The sequence below is a fragment of the Amphiprion ocellaris genome, chromosome 15 (assembly GCF_022539595.1).
Source record: "Amphiprion ocellaris isolate individual 3 ecotype Okinawa chromosome 15, ASM2253959v1, whole genome shotgun sequence".
NCBI classification, from domain to species: domain Eukaryota; kingdom Metazoa; phylum Chordata; class Actinopteri; family Pomacentridae; genus Amphiprion; species Amphiprion ocellaris.
The window spans coordinates 12062160-12080411 of record NC_072780.1 but is presented as its reverse complement, the minus strand read 5'-3'; the positions used below and the strand labels follow the sequence as shown (position 1 = coordinate 12080411).

The 18252-nt window shown below is 38.8% G+C and overlaps 1 protein-coding gene across 5 annotated transcripts in view; it reads right to left on the bottom strand.

Moving 5' to 3' along the window:
* Positions 1-427: 427 nt before the first annotated feature.
* ppp1r9a (protein phosphatase 1, regulatory subunit 9A) overlaps positions 428-18252 on the bottom strand; it is a 57721-nt gene continuing 39896 nt past the window's right edge. For 2 of the 5 annotated variants that reach the window (XM_055018086.1, XM_055018085.1), the window contains exons 7-21: positions 17721-17873; positions 15529-15582; positions 14432-14661; positions 12781-12877; positions 11257-11392; positions 9205-9293; positions 8300-8432; positions 7976-8045; positions 6995-7054; positions 6710-6758; positions 6433-6477; positions 4813-4932; positions 4439-4462; positions 3948-4130; positions 428-3049 (exon numbers count right to left, since the gene is read on the bottom strand). In XM_055018086.1, coding sequence (XP_054874061.1) covers positions 2867-3049; positions 3948-4130; positions 4439-4462; positions 4813-4932; positions 6433-6477; positions 6710-6758; positions 6995-7054; positions 7976-8045; positions 8300-8432; positions 9205-9293; positions 11257-11392; positions 12781-12877; positions 14432-14661; positions 15529-15582; positions 17721-17873 — 1626 coding nt within the window. In that variant the 3' untranslated portion in view covers positions 428-2866. The remainder of the gene's footprint in view (positions 3050-3947; positions 4131-4438; positions 4463-4812; positions 4933-6432; positions 6478-6709; positions 6759-6994; positions 7055-7975; positions 8046-8299; positions 8433-9204; positions 9294-11256; positions 11393-12780; positions 12878-14431; positions 14662-15528; positions 15583-17720; positions 17874-18252) is intronic. The other 3 variants (XM_055018087.1, XM_023292925.3, XM_023292927.3) reach the window with 3 other exon arrangements.

The following is an 18252-nucleotide window of genomic DNA, read 5'->3' as shown; positions in this document are numbered from 1 at the left end:
AATGTTGACTTAAGTTCACTGGAAGGCAGGTGGGAGACACAATTGGAAGGAGGTTTTTTGGTGATGAAGACCATCAACACAGGTTCAATGCACTAATACTGGCTAAAGGTGCATCTATTGAATACTGTCTTGAAGAGGTGAATTCTCATATCATCACTTATTTCACATAGGAACAATTACTTATTAATCACAGTTTTTAATTATTCAGCACTGCTTTCTAGGAATCTGTTTTTACTTTGACATGAAAGTCTTTTTTCATAAATTCTTGCCGAAGAAACCACATTACATTGACCATGATTCAATGCTGAAAAGCAATAAAGGGGGAAAAATGTCCAAAAGAAAGGGGCGTATTTTTATAGGCACTGTACAATTATAACATGGGACACAGATTTGTTGAAGTAGAAAAAACAAAGAAACAAAAGCCAACTGTGGACCGTGACTGCACATTTTATTCAGTGTGACAGGTAGCTGCCCTTTCAGACTTTTCATAATGCGAAAAAGAGAGCAAGGCAATGACAAAAAGGAGGAGGAGAATAAGCACAGCTTTTTAAGAGTGAAAGCATGGCTAGCAGTTTCTGGCAATAATCTTTTGCTTCCTACGCACATGAAAGACGAATTTTTCCAGACATATATTTATGTTTTTGCCTGCCAGGAGCACCAGGGTCTCATCCATACGTTGGTTTCAAGCTCAGTCAAGCACATGAAAAAAAAAGATGTGGAATCGCATTTTCTGTCTCCTCAGCCCACTGGCAAACTGCGCACACACACTGACACATTATAAAACAAGGCTTCTTTAGGATTCTTACACCATATTGCTCTCAGTGTTTTACTATACATAGAAAAGAGTCAAAAGAGTGCAGTCTGCTGACTGACTTGTCGGGGTTTGGGGGTATTCACAGAAAGGTTCAAGTGTTACAAAATATTTCATAAGAATACATCATGAGCAGTTTATTGGAGTAGCACTGGAGCAGCACTATGGTTGCATTGAGGAAAACCACAAGCACAATGGGAGAATACTACTGTGTTTTCTTCTTTCTCTGCAGAACCAAACTTTAAATCCTTCATTTTATAACAGCCATTTGAATATAAATCACTTCAAATGAACAGTTTTAATCATGTTTTGGCAAAAGGAAGTAATAATTAAATTCTGGATAAATCATTATTAGGTGTTAGTAATATTTTGTATAAGTTTTAATAAACAGTAGTCAGTTGCTTCATTAAATACAGGAACAAATAAATAAAAACATTAGCTTCTATCAGTGATAGCTGTACTACTGTGGTGCTGCGTGGAAGTATCTGTAGCCCAAACTTAACCTGTTAGCAGCTCATCAGGCAGGTTACCAAAGCTGCCTTCATTTCTATCACGGTGACTCTGGTGTCGGAATGATTCTTGGGAATGATAAAGAAGTAACACAGGGAACATGTCTCTCAGTGAACTTAATACTTCTAAAATAAGAACTGTTTGCATAAAGAAACATTGGTCAAAATCATTTTAAAGGTATCTAACAAGTACATCAAAATGCTTCAAACTAAACCAATTTCATAATAAAACTATGTTGCATCCATCAGGTGCAATTTCCAGTGTAACATTAAAGTCTCAGGTACAATTAATCTTTATATGACAATTTCAGCACTGTCCTTGATCACCGTCTATATGGCAGCATTCCTAATATCTGATTGGAATATTCTAGAGAAATATGCATTGAAAACTTTTGCAGAAATAATAAAAGGACAGGAACAGATGACTTAGTTTAGCATGTGTTTCGACACTCACAGAAGCGGGTAGAGTTCAGAAAAATTCTACTTCTCTAGAACTTCTAAAGGCAGCAGCGGGGTATTACTCTGTTACTGAGAGAATATAAAAAGAGGTCAAAAGCAGGTTACAAGCGGAGTCGAAGCAACATTATGCATATAAGCAGGGTGTTTCATTTGATCAACTTTTTTTTTGTTGTTTTGTTTTTGTTGCACGGGTTAGGTAAGTTACAAATTTAATGATTACATAGTACCTGAAATCTCTATTGGAATCAGTCCAGAGAGTACAGTATGTCCTTGTCAGTCATACTTTGAGAACTGCTTTAGTATGGTACATGTATACTGTAAGGAGCACTGTGAGCCAGTGCACAGGTCAAATTTACAGTGTTTGCACTTCCAGTGTTCTTGCAGGTTCTGAGAGAGCTCAGTTTCTCCCAGTGAAACTTGGTTCCCAGTTCAGTTCCTGTTGTAAAGTTCCAGTGTTGCCATCTTTAGTAGTGAAAGTAAGCAGCATGGGGACACCTAGTGGTGGGAGATGAGCACTGCCTCATATATTCCACCACAGAGCTGACCTGGATGTGCTTCATGAAAGCAACAGAGAGATTCCAGTGATCTATGTATCTGAACAGGATATACAGAAGTCTATTGAAATGGCACATCAGACATATTTGTATCTGTATTTATCATTGTACATGTATATGGACTTCATGTCTAACGGATGGCTCTGAGGGTGTCATGGGAGGAAGATGAGATGAACTTTTCACAGACATATTCTGGATATGAATAAATAAACCCAATTTACAGCTATAAACAGCAAAATAAATAGAACTCAGTTAATTCTTAAATGGCTAAAAACACAGGATGGGTGTAAAATGAGGCCAATGGAGGGCAGCATTCTTTTATCCAACTGCTCATTTTGGTTTAATTTGCTTAGTGAAAAAGTCACTCAACAACCTCTGGCAGCTGGGCGTAGAGCTCCACCACTGAGAACTACTGAACTACTAAGCAGGCATCCCTCAGGGTTCATTTGTGGGGCCTGCTGAGGTTCTGTTCTGCGAGATGCTACTTGGTGTGTGGTGCTACTGTAAAGCGGGAGGTAATCTGAGGGCTCCTTTCACTCTGCTGCACTTTCATTGTGGGCATCTTTTTGCTGCTGCTCCAGCTCTCTCTTTCGTAGCTTCTCACGCTGTTTTTCAACTTTCTCTTGGTTCCTCTTGGCCTTCTCCATCAGAACTTTAAGTTCTTTGATCTTTTTCTTGATCAGGGCACGTTCCTGGGACAAAGTGACTCCAAGGGCCTGCAACAAATAAATTAATGTAATGGTTCTTCACATGTCTGCTTTTGTAACCTTCTTTTCAGTACAGACTTAATGAGTATTCCACATTTAATTTAAATTGTATGCTAAAACTAAAGCATTGCATTGTACTACCTACATACCAGTTGTTTGTATTCATATCACAGCCTAAATAGTACTTTACTTTTGAGACTGGTGCCAGTGCTTAGAATTGAGAGCTTAGGAAACTTTTTTTCTCTTACATTAGCCCTGAGCACATCAAAGCACGTCTGAACGGCACATTATGTTTAAGAAAATGGCCAAAAATATGCCATGTATTAAAACAGAAAGAACTTTTTGTTTTTCTTTAGAAATCACTTTATTTTGCATGTCTCATCAAAATATTTGCCCCAAAGTAAGCTGTTAGCACTAACCAGATTCTGTAAAGAGCAAAAAAATGGCACACCTTGTTGCAAATGTGGAGCCATTATTGACTGACAGTCATTTGATAAAAATTCAGGTAGTGGTCAGCTGAATTGCAGGCTGTGTTTCCACAGAGCAGATGGGAAACGGGTATGGAAACAATTTAAAAATTAACTAATAAAATATGTATTATATGTAGAGCCACTTTTTCCCAGTAGTGGTAGCATCTGGGGGTGCTTAAAAATGTTGATTCCAGTTATTTTTTTCCAATTGCAGTGAAAAACGGGCCCACAGTAGGGAAAAATGTGACAGGAGCAAAAAACACCAGAAAACTGAACACAACATAAACAAGCAATTTTAGAAAGAATCCTTAAAGTTTTAAATATTTGTGACCAAGATAGATCACGAGTGAGGCATTTTACAATGTATTTATACACAGGTATTCCTAGTAACATCATTTTTTTGTATTCAAAATGTGATAATGTTCGTTGCAAATTACCTTGAGCTCAGTGCTATCCAGCTGTAGCAGCTGCTCTCCACTTATATTTTTGGCAGTGAATTCTGGGATATGGTGATCTAAGTTGAGGCCCGTGAGCCAGCGGGCCACTTGCTGTGAAGTCCACTCTGTAATGCTGCGGTTCTGCCACTGACACTGCTTTGAAAAATGAGCCTCGTCCAGGATCTGAACATACATAGTAAGGATGAGGAGAAAGACAGAGAGAGAAAGAAGCAGTTTTATTGCACAGCCTCCCAGTTTTAACCAACACTGAGTGAACAATGAGCTCAAAAAAAAAAAAAAAAAAAATCCTTTCATGCTTATCTTCAGTATGTAGAAAAACAGGTTGATTCGGTCGGACATGCAGAGAAAAATTATCCTTTTCTTCCAACGATGTGTGACAATGAGACACAGACAAATGGTTTATGCACAACTCAACAGACACACATGCAGTAAAACTCATGCCATCTGGAGGCTCTCAGCCTCAGTCTCACCTCATCATCTATCATATCCAGACTCTGAATGTTGCAGCAGAGGAAACAACAAAAATAACTGGGTTGTTAACAGAGCTGAAACGACATGGCTTCCTCTATAGCAGCCTGCATCAACATTTCAAAACAATGAGCCTCAACTAGTGCACTGATTTTTGTTTTCAGCAAGAAAATATGAGAGAAGCTACCCCCTGCAGGGACATTTTTTTTGTTTTTGTTTTTATTAGAGATTGAATTAAAGAATAGGGTACTTAAAACTTTCTGGCTGTAATACAATTCTGTGTATATATTTACTTTGAAAGCCTGTATTCAGGGTTCAACAAAATAACCTCTTGTGTTCTTTTGATACAGTACATCTATAAAAGATAATCTTCTACCTCGTCTGAGGAGAGCACCAGGGTGTGTGAGCGTCCTGACGTCTTGGCTTCACTGAGCAGACCACTGATCTCCACTGAGCTGCTGCTGCTGGCGCTCATATCATCGTTCAAAGTGGGTCCCTAAGACATCAACAACACACTCATAAGACTCGTGCTGAGAGCCAACTGTCTTTAAGGCTGAATTTAGTTGATTAGTTGGATTGCGTCTCTCCTATTGATGTTTCTGTTTGGTGTTATTGATTAGAACCAACATGATGTTGCATTAGTATGCTGATATTGTAAATTTAATCAAGGATGAGATATTAAATCAATTTCTTAACCAGAGAAACTAGATGCGTAGTGAATGAATCAAGAAAATGAAGGCTTTTCTTCCCAGCATGTACCAGAAAGACTGATGTGCTTCATCCTGCAATTTACAACCAATAAAGAGTAGAGTAGACTAATATTTTAATTTGATAGACTTAAAGAAGGAAAGGTTGTGCACATCTTTCATTTTTAAGAACGTTCACTACAGCACAAACTGTAAATGTGATTAGTGCTTAGAAATGATGAAGCTGGTTGCTGTCCAACTCCAAAAACCCTTTGCTCTCTGTCCTTATGAGTGTGAGAAAATGTGGACATTCAGGGAATTATAGTGTAAGATCTGTCCTCAAACATCCAGGAGCAGCACAATGCTGAGAAATACAAACTATCAGGGCTGTGGAGCAGAAATGCTGCTCTGCAGAATATATGGCTGTGAGGCATCATTAAATGAAGGTTAAAACGTTGTTTTAACTAATAAACAGAGACAGTTTTTTTTCCAGAGTAAATGCTGTTCATTTTAGTCTTGTGGAATATACAGTATTCCCAAGGTTGCTCAATAACAGACAGATTTACACTTTGACTTTCAATGACAAAGTGTAATAAAAGATTTGAGCTTAAGGTGTTAAGCTTTGTCATGCATTTTAAAAAATACAGTAGCTTAAAGGCCTTCTTTAAGTCTTAGCACTGTTTGAGGTAAAAGTACGACTAATCTCAGAAGCTCAGACTTTCAGATTGCTGGGTTGAATCTTCACCTAAAAGCTCCACATAACTATTAATGTGCATCATTTCTGCATTAATTTATCTTCTGGTGTGCGCTCTTCTTAAGCTGAGCTTGTCCTCAGAGAAGGAAAAGGGCAGGATCAAAAATAATCTGCTTTTTAATCCTATGGTAACCACATCTGATATTACACGGACTTAGAAACAGTTTTCATTCAAGTTCCTGCACTGCAAGAAATGACCACGTTAACAACTTTAGTCTTACTGTATCAGGATGACATTTAACCAATTTAAGATCCATTATGGAACACACATGTGTAGAGGGAACATATCCAGACAGATGTTTTTTCTGCTAATTTTGATCATACAATTGCTAAAATGGATATTTTTTGCAGTGCTGCTAAGAATTATCAGAGATATTTAGGATTATGTCAACTTACTGATTGATTTCTTTAGCAATTAATAAAGCAATTATGCATTTCTCTGATTGTAACGCAGAATTTACTTTCATAAAAGCCCTCAGTTACCTCTTAGAGAACCAACCTATTTGTTTTTCAGTGGATTGAGGTTTAAATAACATAACTTAAAAGAATACAATACCAAATAATATGAATATGAGAAGAAGTAGGGCCATGTAAGTGAGTTCTGTTCAACAGAAATAACATAATACATTTGAGCTACAACATACAGACAGAATGCAGTGGATCTACAGAAGTGTACATCTCACTTTTATGAGCCAGTGATAAAATTATAATAGGTATGGCAAGAAGTCTTCTTTTGAATAACTCTACAGAGGCAAAGTAAAGTGTCCTCACTGTAAAGTATCCATAAAATGAATCATTATTGCCCAATGTAACAGTCATCAAATCTCATGTACCTTGGCCTTGAGTTTCTGTGGACTGTCCTCTGCTGATGGTTCTGTGGAGCTGAGAGAGAAAGAAAGAAAGGAAGGATGGAGAGAGCAGTGAAAGAGAGGTCAGTGCTGACAGTTACTGTACCACACGTTCCTGCATCAACAATCATTAACTATAGGTGACACGGAAATCTAAAACTGCTGCAGAACATTGTCCTACAGCTTAGTATTCATTAGATAGGGACAGGAAGGACAAGGGCAAGAAAAAGGCAAACAGCACTGTAAATCTGATGCAATGATTTTTCTTACCTGTTTCCAGGAGAGGCTCTGGGATCTCTGTCCTTCACTTTGGTTTTCCTGATGGAGGACCTAAATTAAATAGGTTAAAGAAAAATATGAGAATCAGGTTTTGGTTGTCTTGCATTAAATTGTTTATAAATGTATCACTAATTACACTCAAGGTAAGTTATTCTGTGCCCAGGTATCCATGTAAATATGACACCTATCTCCTGCAGTTTTATTTTCTTATTACTGACACCACCTTTAGCATCAACCCTTGAAAAGTATTAAACCTAATGTTCCAGATAAATGATCAGGGTGATCAAGGCAGTTTTGTATTCATCAGTCTCCTAATTGATTCCAAAGTAATTCAAAATATGTGCACTGGCTGGAGGTCATTAAGCACCACAGATGACTTTGTCATGGTGCACCTTCATTAGTTAAACCCTCACAACGTTCTCTGTTTGCCAACATGGAGCTGCCGGCTTCCTCTGGTTGCTACAGCAGTAAATTAATTTTTGCTTTAAATTGGATCCTGGAGAAACATTCTCTCATCTTGCCTGTACTACTGTTGTATGTACACCTAAATGACAACAAAGCTTGATTTTATTTGAAACAGTAATGGGCTCTATCTGGTGGTGGAACAAGGTACTGCAGTATTTGAAGTGTGTATTATCTTGGGAATTGATATTGGATTGGGACCTGGTACAGGCACACACTAAATATTCAATGAAAAACTTGCTTCGTATATCTGCACGTAATGCACCTGCCATGACATAATTTGCTATAATATTTATTCATACTAGTCTTCTATCAATATGTAGAGAATATCTTAAATCATTTATGAATTTCTTCAAGGAAATCCAAGATAATCCCTCAAAAAACAGATATGTCCCCATGCTTGATTATCTATCATCTATCAGCTTCTTTCAATTATGTTTCTTTTAACAATACATGACGCTTCGATGCACCCCAAAATATTACATGGCACTACATTATTTGCTGTCTTACCCAGGGTCCAGAGCTTGTCGGTGCTCCTCCAAATTGTGAGAGGGGCTCGACATTGCAGGAGACTGAGAACCTGTAAACACAAACAGCCCACGCTGAGACTACTCCCATTTAAAGTAATGAACTCACATGGCAAAAAAGAAAGACGATAATGAGCTAAATATGAAAACTGGAGCAATAGATACTCAGAGATGTAAGTATAAAATGCCAAAAGGCGCGGTGAAAAATTTTGGATTCACTTCAATTAAAAAGTCAGGCGCATAAGTAAGAAAACAGTGAGAAGCCGTGCACAGCAATCCTGCATTATGAGGGTGCAGGTGAACTAACCATGCACCGTTCTTCTGGGGGAACCCTCCACACTGCCAGGGGGCCTATGGACTGCTGCTCCCCCATCACAAGAGATCACACTACGAATAGAACCAGCGCGGCTGTGGGCTGGACTACCATGTCCTTCAAAGACCTGAAGACACGGAGAAAAGAAAGATGAAGTTTGTGGAACAGGAGACAGAAACATGAGTCAGAGTTGAGGTAATACGAGGATTTAAGATGAATGAAGTAACAAATGCGAGAAATGCAATAGAAGAAGAGAAATGGAATTGTGATGGACAAAAATGAATGAAAAATCGAAAGAGAGGAAAGCAAAAGCTCAGAAGTAGTTGCACAGAAAAGAGGACGAATAAAGTGCAATGAAAAAATAAGTGATCTGAGCAGCCAGAGCTATACTAATCTGACAGAAGTCACTTGACATACTTTCACCATTTCTAATTCCTTGCCCTCTTTTCCCTTGGACTCACACTGCCTTGGTTTCTGTGTCTCTGCCAATTCTGATCCAGCTCTCGAGTTGTTTATCTAATCTGAACTCATTCGTGCTCTAGCCGAGTTAAGTGACAGCATTATCCAGATGAGAGCCTTTCATCCAGAAAAAAAGACTGTGGCTGTTATTATCACACTGGGAGAGACAATAAGTTGTGACAGCACCACAGACTCAATTAGAGCAGCAGAGTAACACACAGCAATTAATCCATTAAAAGGAATGAAGTGGAATGGACAGGGGTTAAAGATGCACAAACATGCAATAATTAAATACTCTGTGGTGAAATTAAAGACATAATAAAGCTAAGAGTAGGGAATAATGGTGCTTGCTTGATTAGACATCACATCTGTCCACATCACATCTGGCTGACAGTTTAACAGATGTTTCACTGAGTAAAGGTATGTGAAGTAATACGAACCTCTCCTTCTGTGGAGCTGATGCTGTCTCTGACAACTCCTCTGCAGCCCTTCTTTTTGCTGGGTGAGTGTGGAGAGGCTTCCCTCAGTTCTACAGTCACATATACCGTTAAAAGAACAACAATTGTGATTTAGCATAACAGGGTAAAAGACGCAGGCCAGTATAGTATTTTCCTTCATCAAAGGCATTTTCGCTCAGTTATATACATGTTTTCTATTGTGTCAGTTGTTATTTTGAGGCACTTAATTTGGCCTGAACCCTATGTTGACACCCACACTAAATACATCTATTACAAAAATCATCAACTCAATTAAAATATGAAATCTTCCCCCAAGAGTCACGCTATTAATTAGACAGGCAATCATCATTTTTCTGCTCATTCCCTGAGTGCACATGGAGATGCTTTCAGATGAGAGAAAGACTGAATCACTTGAATTTAAAAAAAAAAAAAAAAAGATAATTTCCGCAGATCCTGTCTTCTCCTCCCACACACGCTGGCTCTCCTTTATATCCAGTTCCAGCTGTATCCATCAACCCCTTCGTTTTAATATTGTATAAAGGCTTGCATCATGCGTATCGGTGCTGATCCAATCACTGTTATCCTGTCTGTACAGAATAGTATCAGATACGGCACTTCTTTGTGCCCGCTCAGTTGCTAAAACAAAGCCAAACTTGCTTGTTTTTGTTTGCAGAGGTCCAAAGTGAAAGTGAGGTCAGAAGTGCAAGTGTGTGTGAAGGTCAAGGCAACAGGGAAGGGGAGGATTTGTGATGTGCATAGGAAATGCAGGGACTGCACTGTGTCTGCAGTGCATTTTGTGTGTGTGTGTTGCAGCGATTATGTTTACAGTACAGAACAAGACAGTGCAATGTTTTAATGTACTTTTCAAGACAAAAAGAGTCACTAGACTGCAGGAATTATAAAAACAAAAGCTTATGTCATCACTGTTGAGTAGCACCCGGGGTCATTTTAAGGGCAAAAAAACTTTAGTTAAATAAGAAATGCAGTGGAGAAATTTTGAAAGTTAAATGAAGATCACATTTTCAAACATCTATATGAGGAAGTTAATGTTTGACTCTATTATATTTTTTGCATGCTATCCTGGTGTTTAATGTGTCTAACATGGTGCTAACATGGTGTGTAGAGATGTACTAATATGTGTATTTTGTATCATGTGTTTTGTCTTATTTGTCGAGTTTGCTTAGTGTTGCTCTGTCGCTGTGTGTAGGCTGTAATTGTCAACTATCAGGGGACTGCAGATGAAAATTAGCCTCAGTCTAACTTAATGCACCAAATGGGAGCATTTATGTTTCACGTTGTTGGCTACATGGTCCCTTAGAAATAAAACAAAATAAATACAAATGTGATCACTTACTCTCCTACTTGAGCGATCACTGTTTTATTTGAATAAACAGTGCGACATATCAGGGTAAAAATCTAGACTGCTCGCTCCACTTAGCACAAAACCTGGAAACAGAGAGATACAGCTATTCTGGCTCAGCAGAATCTGACAACCAGCACCTCTAAAGCTTTTCTGTTTAAAAACCAAAGCGTGACGATGACAAGTTCTGAACATGACCCCTTATAAAACCACAACTTATTGTTTTTATATTTTAGTTTTTTGAAGGATTAAACAAAACAAAACAAGATATAAGGGGTGACATGGTGATGCAGTGGTTAGCACTCTCGCCTCACAGCAACATGGTTGTGGGTTTGCCTTTCTGTGGAGTTTACATGCTCTGCCTGGGACTGTGTGGGTATTTCTCTAGATGCTTTCCGCCACTGTCCAAAAACACCTATGGGAGGGTAACTGATGATTCCATACTAGTGAGCTTTGGAGGGGCTGGTTGATTTTTTTTGTTTTACCATCAGACCTGCTGTCTTTATGGTAGGCTTGTTACTTAGCTGCTAGCTCCATCTTTATATTTATGCGTATATATGTGTGTATCAATCTTCTCATTTACCTCTTGGTAAGAACGTAAACCAAAATGTCGAACAATGTGAAGAAATATCAGAATTACTATCCCAGCAAACACCATTCCTTCCCAAACACACCTCTGGCTTGCGTTGCAGCTCTGTTAGGGCTGTATTGCTGAGCGCTGAGCCTCTCGGAACTGTTGCTGTTGTTGTTGTTGACCTGGATACCGTTCTGCTTCATCAGCTGCATTAGCTCGGACTCTAATGTTGCAATCTGCAGACAGAGAGATCAATCAATGCTAATCAATTATAAGCATTTACCTGTAAAACCAGCAGCTTTAAAGCACTCAAATAAATAATATGATGAGAAGAACAAAATTAAAAATTTCACTCAAGTTCAAATTACTGAAGTCTTTCACAGGGATTGGCCAAGTGCGCAGAAAAGCAACGTATTCGAACAAACAGCACAACTGCACCAATATGCAGATTTATTTAAAACATAGCCATCCTCTTGTTGTAGATTTGACATGTAATTTATGCTGCTTTTCATGACTCTTGCCTGAATTACGCTGCACTATTCACCCTTTACAAAGATGAGAAACAAGGGGAGAGAGAGAAGCTGTGACATGCAACAGATTCCAGTTAGAAACCAAGTCATGGATGTTGTGGTTATGTGGCATGCACCTTAACCAGACACCCACACAACTGTCAAGCAAAGCAGAAAATCAATGCAGAGTTTGAAAAGAGGGCCCTGGAGTCCAGCCACTGTCGCACCACAACGAGGAGGAAAGTGTCAGAAAAGGCACAGAAGCTCTTTTTAAGCCCTCTAGAGGCAAAACAACAGTACTGGAGAGCTGTTACTGAGCTTTTTAATTATGTTGATTATTGGCTTTAACCATCTGAATCTCAACAGTTTCCGTGCGTTTTGTTGCTCCTGTCACATTTCTACTCACTGTGGACTCATATTTCACTGCAACATAAAGTCCTGCACCTCTATAGCATAAGTGTCCTGCATCACTAGCATAAGTGGAAAGGGCTCAAATATGTCTTTCTGTGCAGTATAACAATTCAAGTGTCATTAATCATAAAATAAGTTTTAAAAAAAAGCTGAATTTCATTAAATATTTATTTTCTAAAAATCAACATGTATAACCTTTTTCCAAGTATCCACAGGTGTTACCAATACTGGGGAAAAGTCCTGAATTTTTGTCATGTGACTGTTGGTCATAGCAGTCAGCAATGAATTCTTGGTTGCACAGAGAAGTGCAGAATTATTACTATTATTTATTGTTTTACAAAACTAATTACAGCAAAGTAATTATTTTTAGACACTTTTAAATGAATGAAGAAATGCAAAATTCTTTCAAAACTTCAATTAAAGCAATTTCTCACAGACAACATTTCAAGGAAAAATACAAAGTCTTTCCATTTTCATGGTTTCTGACTGATAAATGGTGCCTTTTTTTGGGATTTTTTTTCACAGATAAAATGCCTTTAAAACTCCCAGGTGGGTTCTGGGGTTTAGAGGTCACTGTTCAGATTATGTTTCGGAATTGATGTTTTCTTTAAGAGCAATATTTAGAATTTTGCAGTGCTGGAGAGGCATGCAGGTGTGACAGAGATGAGAGACAGTCAGAAGAAGGTTTTAAGGAGATGGTTCACCCTGACTTGCAGTCCTTGGATCTCAGCCAGGTGAGCTTTCTCAGCCTCCTCCAGCCGCCTCCTCTCTGCATCCTCCTTCTGGATGAACTCCACCTCTCTGGAGAAACAAGAGGGAGGGAAGAGTGGAATGTGCTGAGTAGGTGTGTGTTACCACAGGAAAGCAAGATACATTTACTATGTGTGTGTGTGTGTGTGTGTGTGTGTCCACTGAGTGTGGCGGTGGCTGCCTCTCGCTCAGCTGTGGCGATAAGGGAATCGAGGTTGTTTGAGGATGTGTGTGACTCATTTCACCCTGACCCTGTTGTTCAAAGCAAACACGCACACACACGCACGCACGCACGCACGCACGCACGCACGCACGCACACACACACACACACACACACAAAATGAGCGAATCTCCACCCATAAGAAAAATAAATGCAGCCATTTTCTCAAGCCTGCTTTGCCCTTGGTCTGCAAACTCGCTGTCTCTCCTCTGCAGCTCGGTCCCCAGCTACAGATCAGCATGGAGAGTTTGTTTCATCAGTTTGCTTCCATTTGGCCTGCAGGGCCAGAGCCAATTAGAGGCAGTCAGAGTGGAGCTGAGCAGGAGAGGTTGTGATGGGACTGACCAAAGAGATCAACGTGCAGAAAACAGGGGAGCCGCGCTGCATTAGAATGGAAACTCACTTCTTACTGTTGAAGAGGAATAAGACTCTAGTTCAGAGATGGAAACGCAGGATATTGTGATATGTGAGAGTTACAGAAAAACAAATAATGAAAGAATTGATCTAAATTGTTTTAATAACAGTGTACGTTTAATGACATGAATGAAGAAAGTACCTCACTTAGAAAATGGTTCAACTTTAGGACACATATAGGACAAATGGTTTTACTTTTTGAGCTGTTGAGGGCATCTTTCAGCAAGCTAAGGAGAAAGAGTTGGTTCAGAAGAAGGTAAGCAAGCTGATGTAATTGTGCGGTATTTTTTAACAGCAACAGACTGGTCTGATTGGCAGTGACAGACAACTTTATGTAACTGATAGGACACAGTTTATTAAACTTTGGCCTTGTTTTGCCCTAAATTTAGTCCATCTAGAAGTAGTGTATGGACTTGATCTGTTGTTTTTTCTGAGATTACAGCCACTTTTGAATTTTAGTACTGTCTCATGTTAATATTAAGTGGCTACTGTGTCAGACTGAAATGGAACCCACCCTCTTACTTCTGGCTTTGATTGCTCACTTACTTTTCCTCTCAGCCCATGACATTTGACCAGACATGCCTCACATAAAAATGCTCTATAAAGCTTTGTTGAATTGCTTTTTTAAATAAGCAATTGTAGATTGCAAGGATTTTAACTGAATGAACAACTGGTGTGTTGTGTTATGAGCCTCTGTAATCCAGTGCTCGTTTCAACACTTTAATTAAATCCAGATAAATTACCTTAATTAGAGAATGCATGATAAGCTATATAGTAACCTTGATTTTAATCTCACATTTGCAGCAGACAGATATTTTAAAACTGCATCAGCACCTTAATGTATACAAATAAAAGCAAAAACATTATCACTAGTCCAAGGTCCAGTATAACCGGACGGCCATGACAGAAAAAAACCTGGCTGGTCACAGTCAGAAGTCCATCATGAGCACTTTAACTCTGGTTCACTCACTTCTGCTGGAAGTCTTTGATGAGTTTCTTGGCTTTATTATACTTCTTCTCTAGAGCCTGGTACTGGGCCTGGGCCTCCTTCAGGTGTTCGTTGACGGTGTGGCAGAGGGTCTGTGCCTCAATCCAGTAGCTCTCCAGCTTCAGCATCCTCTCCTTGTTCTCCTCGATACTGGCCTTCAGCTGGCTCTTCTCCTTCTCCCAGCGCTGCTTTTCCCTCTCTACTGATGCCAACTTCAAGGGAACAAAAATAACTTTCCTCACAACATGTGGACTATTACATAGAATAGCATATTTTATTAATGCTGTGAGCTCTTTAAATGTTCAAGAAAGATATTGTATTATCGCATCGTATTATATCAAATTATGTAGTTTGTCTCTCGTTTAAGTATTATCAGGTCAATTTCCCATTGCATGAAAACATCTCATCACACATTAAACAGGTGAAGACAAAACAACCTGAGATTTTAAAAACTGGAAAAACGCACGCAGGTTGTCAAAGATTAAAGCTTCATAAATAGCCTTTAGGAGCAAAGTCTCAATTCAGAGCACTTTATTTCAATGTAAAAGTAGAACCATTATTACTCTTAAAAAAAGACTTTGATGCACAGCTGGATTTAATCATATTGACGTACAACACGTTAATTTTGGAATTACTCAAATCAGGCCATTAACATTTGACAAAGTGTATAAATTATGCAGTTCAAATGTCTATGTAGCTTAACTGCACGCACGTTAATATGCACTTAAAGAGCTTTCAGGCTGCAGGAAAGGAAATAAACAGAAGCACAACCTGGTGTTTTCATTTTATATTTAAGAGATCCTTGTAACATTGAACAAAAGACAAAACGCTACACATAAGATTTGTAGAAACTGTATATGAAGTAGTTCAGCTGAAATAGATCCATTAAATGCCCTAATAACTGTTTTTGTAAACTAATCTCTTTCCTATCACTACATAACAGACTTCTCAGGTTTCTACCAAGCTTGAACTGCTGCTGCCCTGCTCTGCTGTCCCACATCCTTTTACAAACTGTCTGACAAACTTCTGCAATCTGTAATCGCACCCAGCCCCGCTCGCTGACAGTTTTAATCTCTTACCTTGTTTTTAAGCTTCTGGATCTCGGCCTCGGTCACTGTGTGTTTGATCTGGAGCTGTTGGGAGCAGAGGCGGAGAAAAGAGAAAACCGGAGAGAGAAGAGAGGGCGGTCAGATAATCAAATGCATGGCTGCGCAAGCTCTCTCTGCTGTCGATACAGTGTGACGGACGGAGGCAGCCGACCCTGTCCTCCCTTTGACAGCATCCCAGCTTCAGCACTGACACACACTCTCAGAGGAGAGTCAAGGAAAGCCAAAAGATACATAAATAGCTAACTAGTTTTAAAAAGTAATTTAACTGAGCATTAAATTTAAAATTTCATATTTTTTTCTGACAAAAAGAAGTGACTTTTCTTCCAGTGCAGCGTCAAAAGCAGTTTGATAAAATATAGAAGAGTAACATGTTAGATGGAAATCGAGTTAAAGATGGAAGTTGAAATGAGCAATCATTTAGAGAGATACACAGGCGGGATGTCAGAAAGTGACAGAGCAGAAATAAAAAAAAGTGGAGACGGAAAGTAGGAAGAGAATCTGGAACAAGATGTGCTGAAATGGGAGCAAATGAGAGCTTTAAGTGAAAAGAGAAACACAAGGATTGGCACAAGTTTGAACAATACTAACACTGATCAAGCTGTTTTTTTCAGCTGAAAGGGAAATTTCACAGTTCATTATGTTTGTTTCAAAGCACATGTTTATATGTACTGTGTACTGGGACAAGTTTTACCTGTTGTTTTTCAGTCCTCCTATTCTGTATTGGCTGATAAGTCAATGGAATTAGTGACAAAAGTCCCAGTCTGCTTTTTTTTCTGAAATACAATTTAAATGAATTGCATATCTTCCATAGTTAGGTTTTTTTGGTACAAAATTTTCCTCCACTTCTGCATGAAATGTAGTATTTTTGGAAATGCTGGGATCTTGACTTGGTCTCTGATTTTTCACAAAGCTCAGCCATGCAGTAAGCTTAAATTGGGTCTGGCAGGAGAGAAGACAGAGAAAGAAATGACTGATTGAAGTCTGCACATGCTGGGATAAAGCCTTTTATAGACTGAGCTTCATGGAGCATTAGCAAACAGTTTCTACTGTAAAGAGTGATGGGATTTCCTGTCCTATTGCAGGGTAATAACTAAGAGCACGAGACAGAATTTGCTGTAGTGTGTGAACAAGTCAGTCGATACCCACTATGTGCTGCTAATAATCACTACAGTTTCAGGCTACAATCGCATTTTGTTAAGTCTTATTTTTCCAACCACCACATAAAAGGTAAAAGCTACACTAAAGGAAGGAGAGGTCAAGATAGAGAGAAGAGCAGAAATGGAATAAATTTATACACTGAGACCAGGAATTACATTATATTTCCACTCGATATCCACTGCAGTGCCCGTGGTGCAGCTATAGTCATTTGTTAAATGTGTCATACAGCTTTGTTAGAACTCTACAAAAAGCTGATTGTACCGCTGGGCAACAGTGGTGGAGCGTTCAATCAGTGTTCCGAGCTTCTCAGCAGCCTAAAGAGCATTAATGAGTTAACTGTCAGTAAATTTATTGTTCCCTTTTACTGCTGACTTACCTGATGACATGTATTATTACATTATTTGTATCTGTTTCTATGTATTGTACTACACAGTTTTTTATGGTATGAATTTCATTGCTGACTGCTGATGCAAATCAAATTGCCCAAACTGGGACAAAAAAGATTTTCTAATCTAATCTAAAAGGTTCCACAAAATGAGCTTCTACTCTCTGAAGCCGACTGTGTGAAGAGTTGCCAAGATCAGGATCCCAACTGGTTCAAATATAGGTTTCAAGTGTTAAAGCTCTTCCTCCTTTTCTGGGGCTTTCAACCAAACGTGATTAATTAGGTGTAATGAACAGAGGACTTATATCACTTTTGTACTCACACCTCTAATCATCCAAATTAGGAATTAGGGAGAGTAAGCGGATCTCAGATCTTGACAAAAGAATCCAGCCCTGCTAAGTAAAGCAGAGGTGCTACTCTATTGTGTTGGGGCCTTTTGTTGTTGAATTTAATTACTTTTTTTCTGTGGCTAAGTTATTGTAGTGGGCAGTGTGGGTATATAAATGCAATTTACTCTTCAAAGCACTGACAGAGAAAAATGTTGTGGACTCTTATCGCTTGTGTAATCGTCCCTCAAGAGTAGCGGTCGAGCTGTAAATGAAAAAGTCTTTGAGGTTACCTCTCTGAACTTCTGGTAGAGTTTAGTGGCATCCAAGTCTGACGGTGACAAGATGTCTTCTGTCTCCGGCAAGTCAAACACCTCAATGCTCTTCTCACCGCCTGCCACCGTTGTTCCAGTCTCCTCGTCATCAGTGGCATATTCTCCGGTTTGCTTTAAGAGGGAATGTAAAGTCAGTCGTGCAGTTTAATTGTCTGCATGTACATTTCAAACAAACAGCACGCTGTACAGATGTGAGCGACATTTAACTTTTCTTCATTACTGCTGTCAGAGTGCCTGTTTTTATTAATGCAGGTAGCCAGCCTTGACATTTGTCTTTGCTCTTTTTAGAACACACAGAGTAAACAATAACATATTTATGCAAATCTAAAATACAGAAAAGAGATTAATATATACCAATAAAAATATTAAAAATCATACTCCAAAATGCAAAAACTTGAAAGGACATCTCTATCTGCAAACAAGGTTGATTTTTCATCTTTGTGTTCTGCATTTTAAATTCACAGAGGATTTATATTTGTGAAATGTTCCA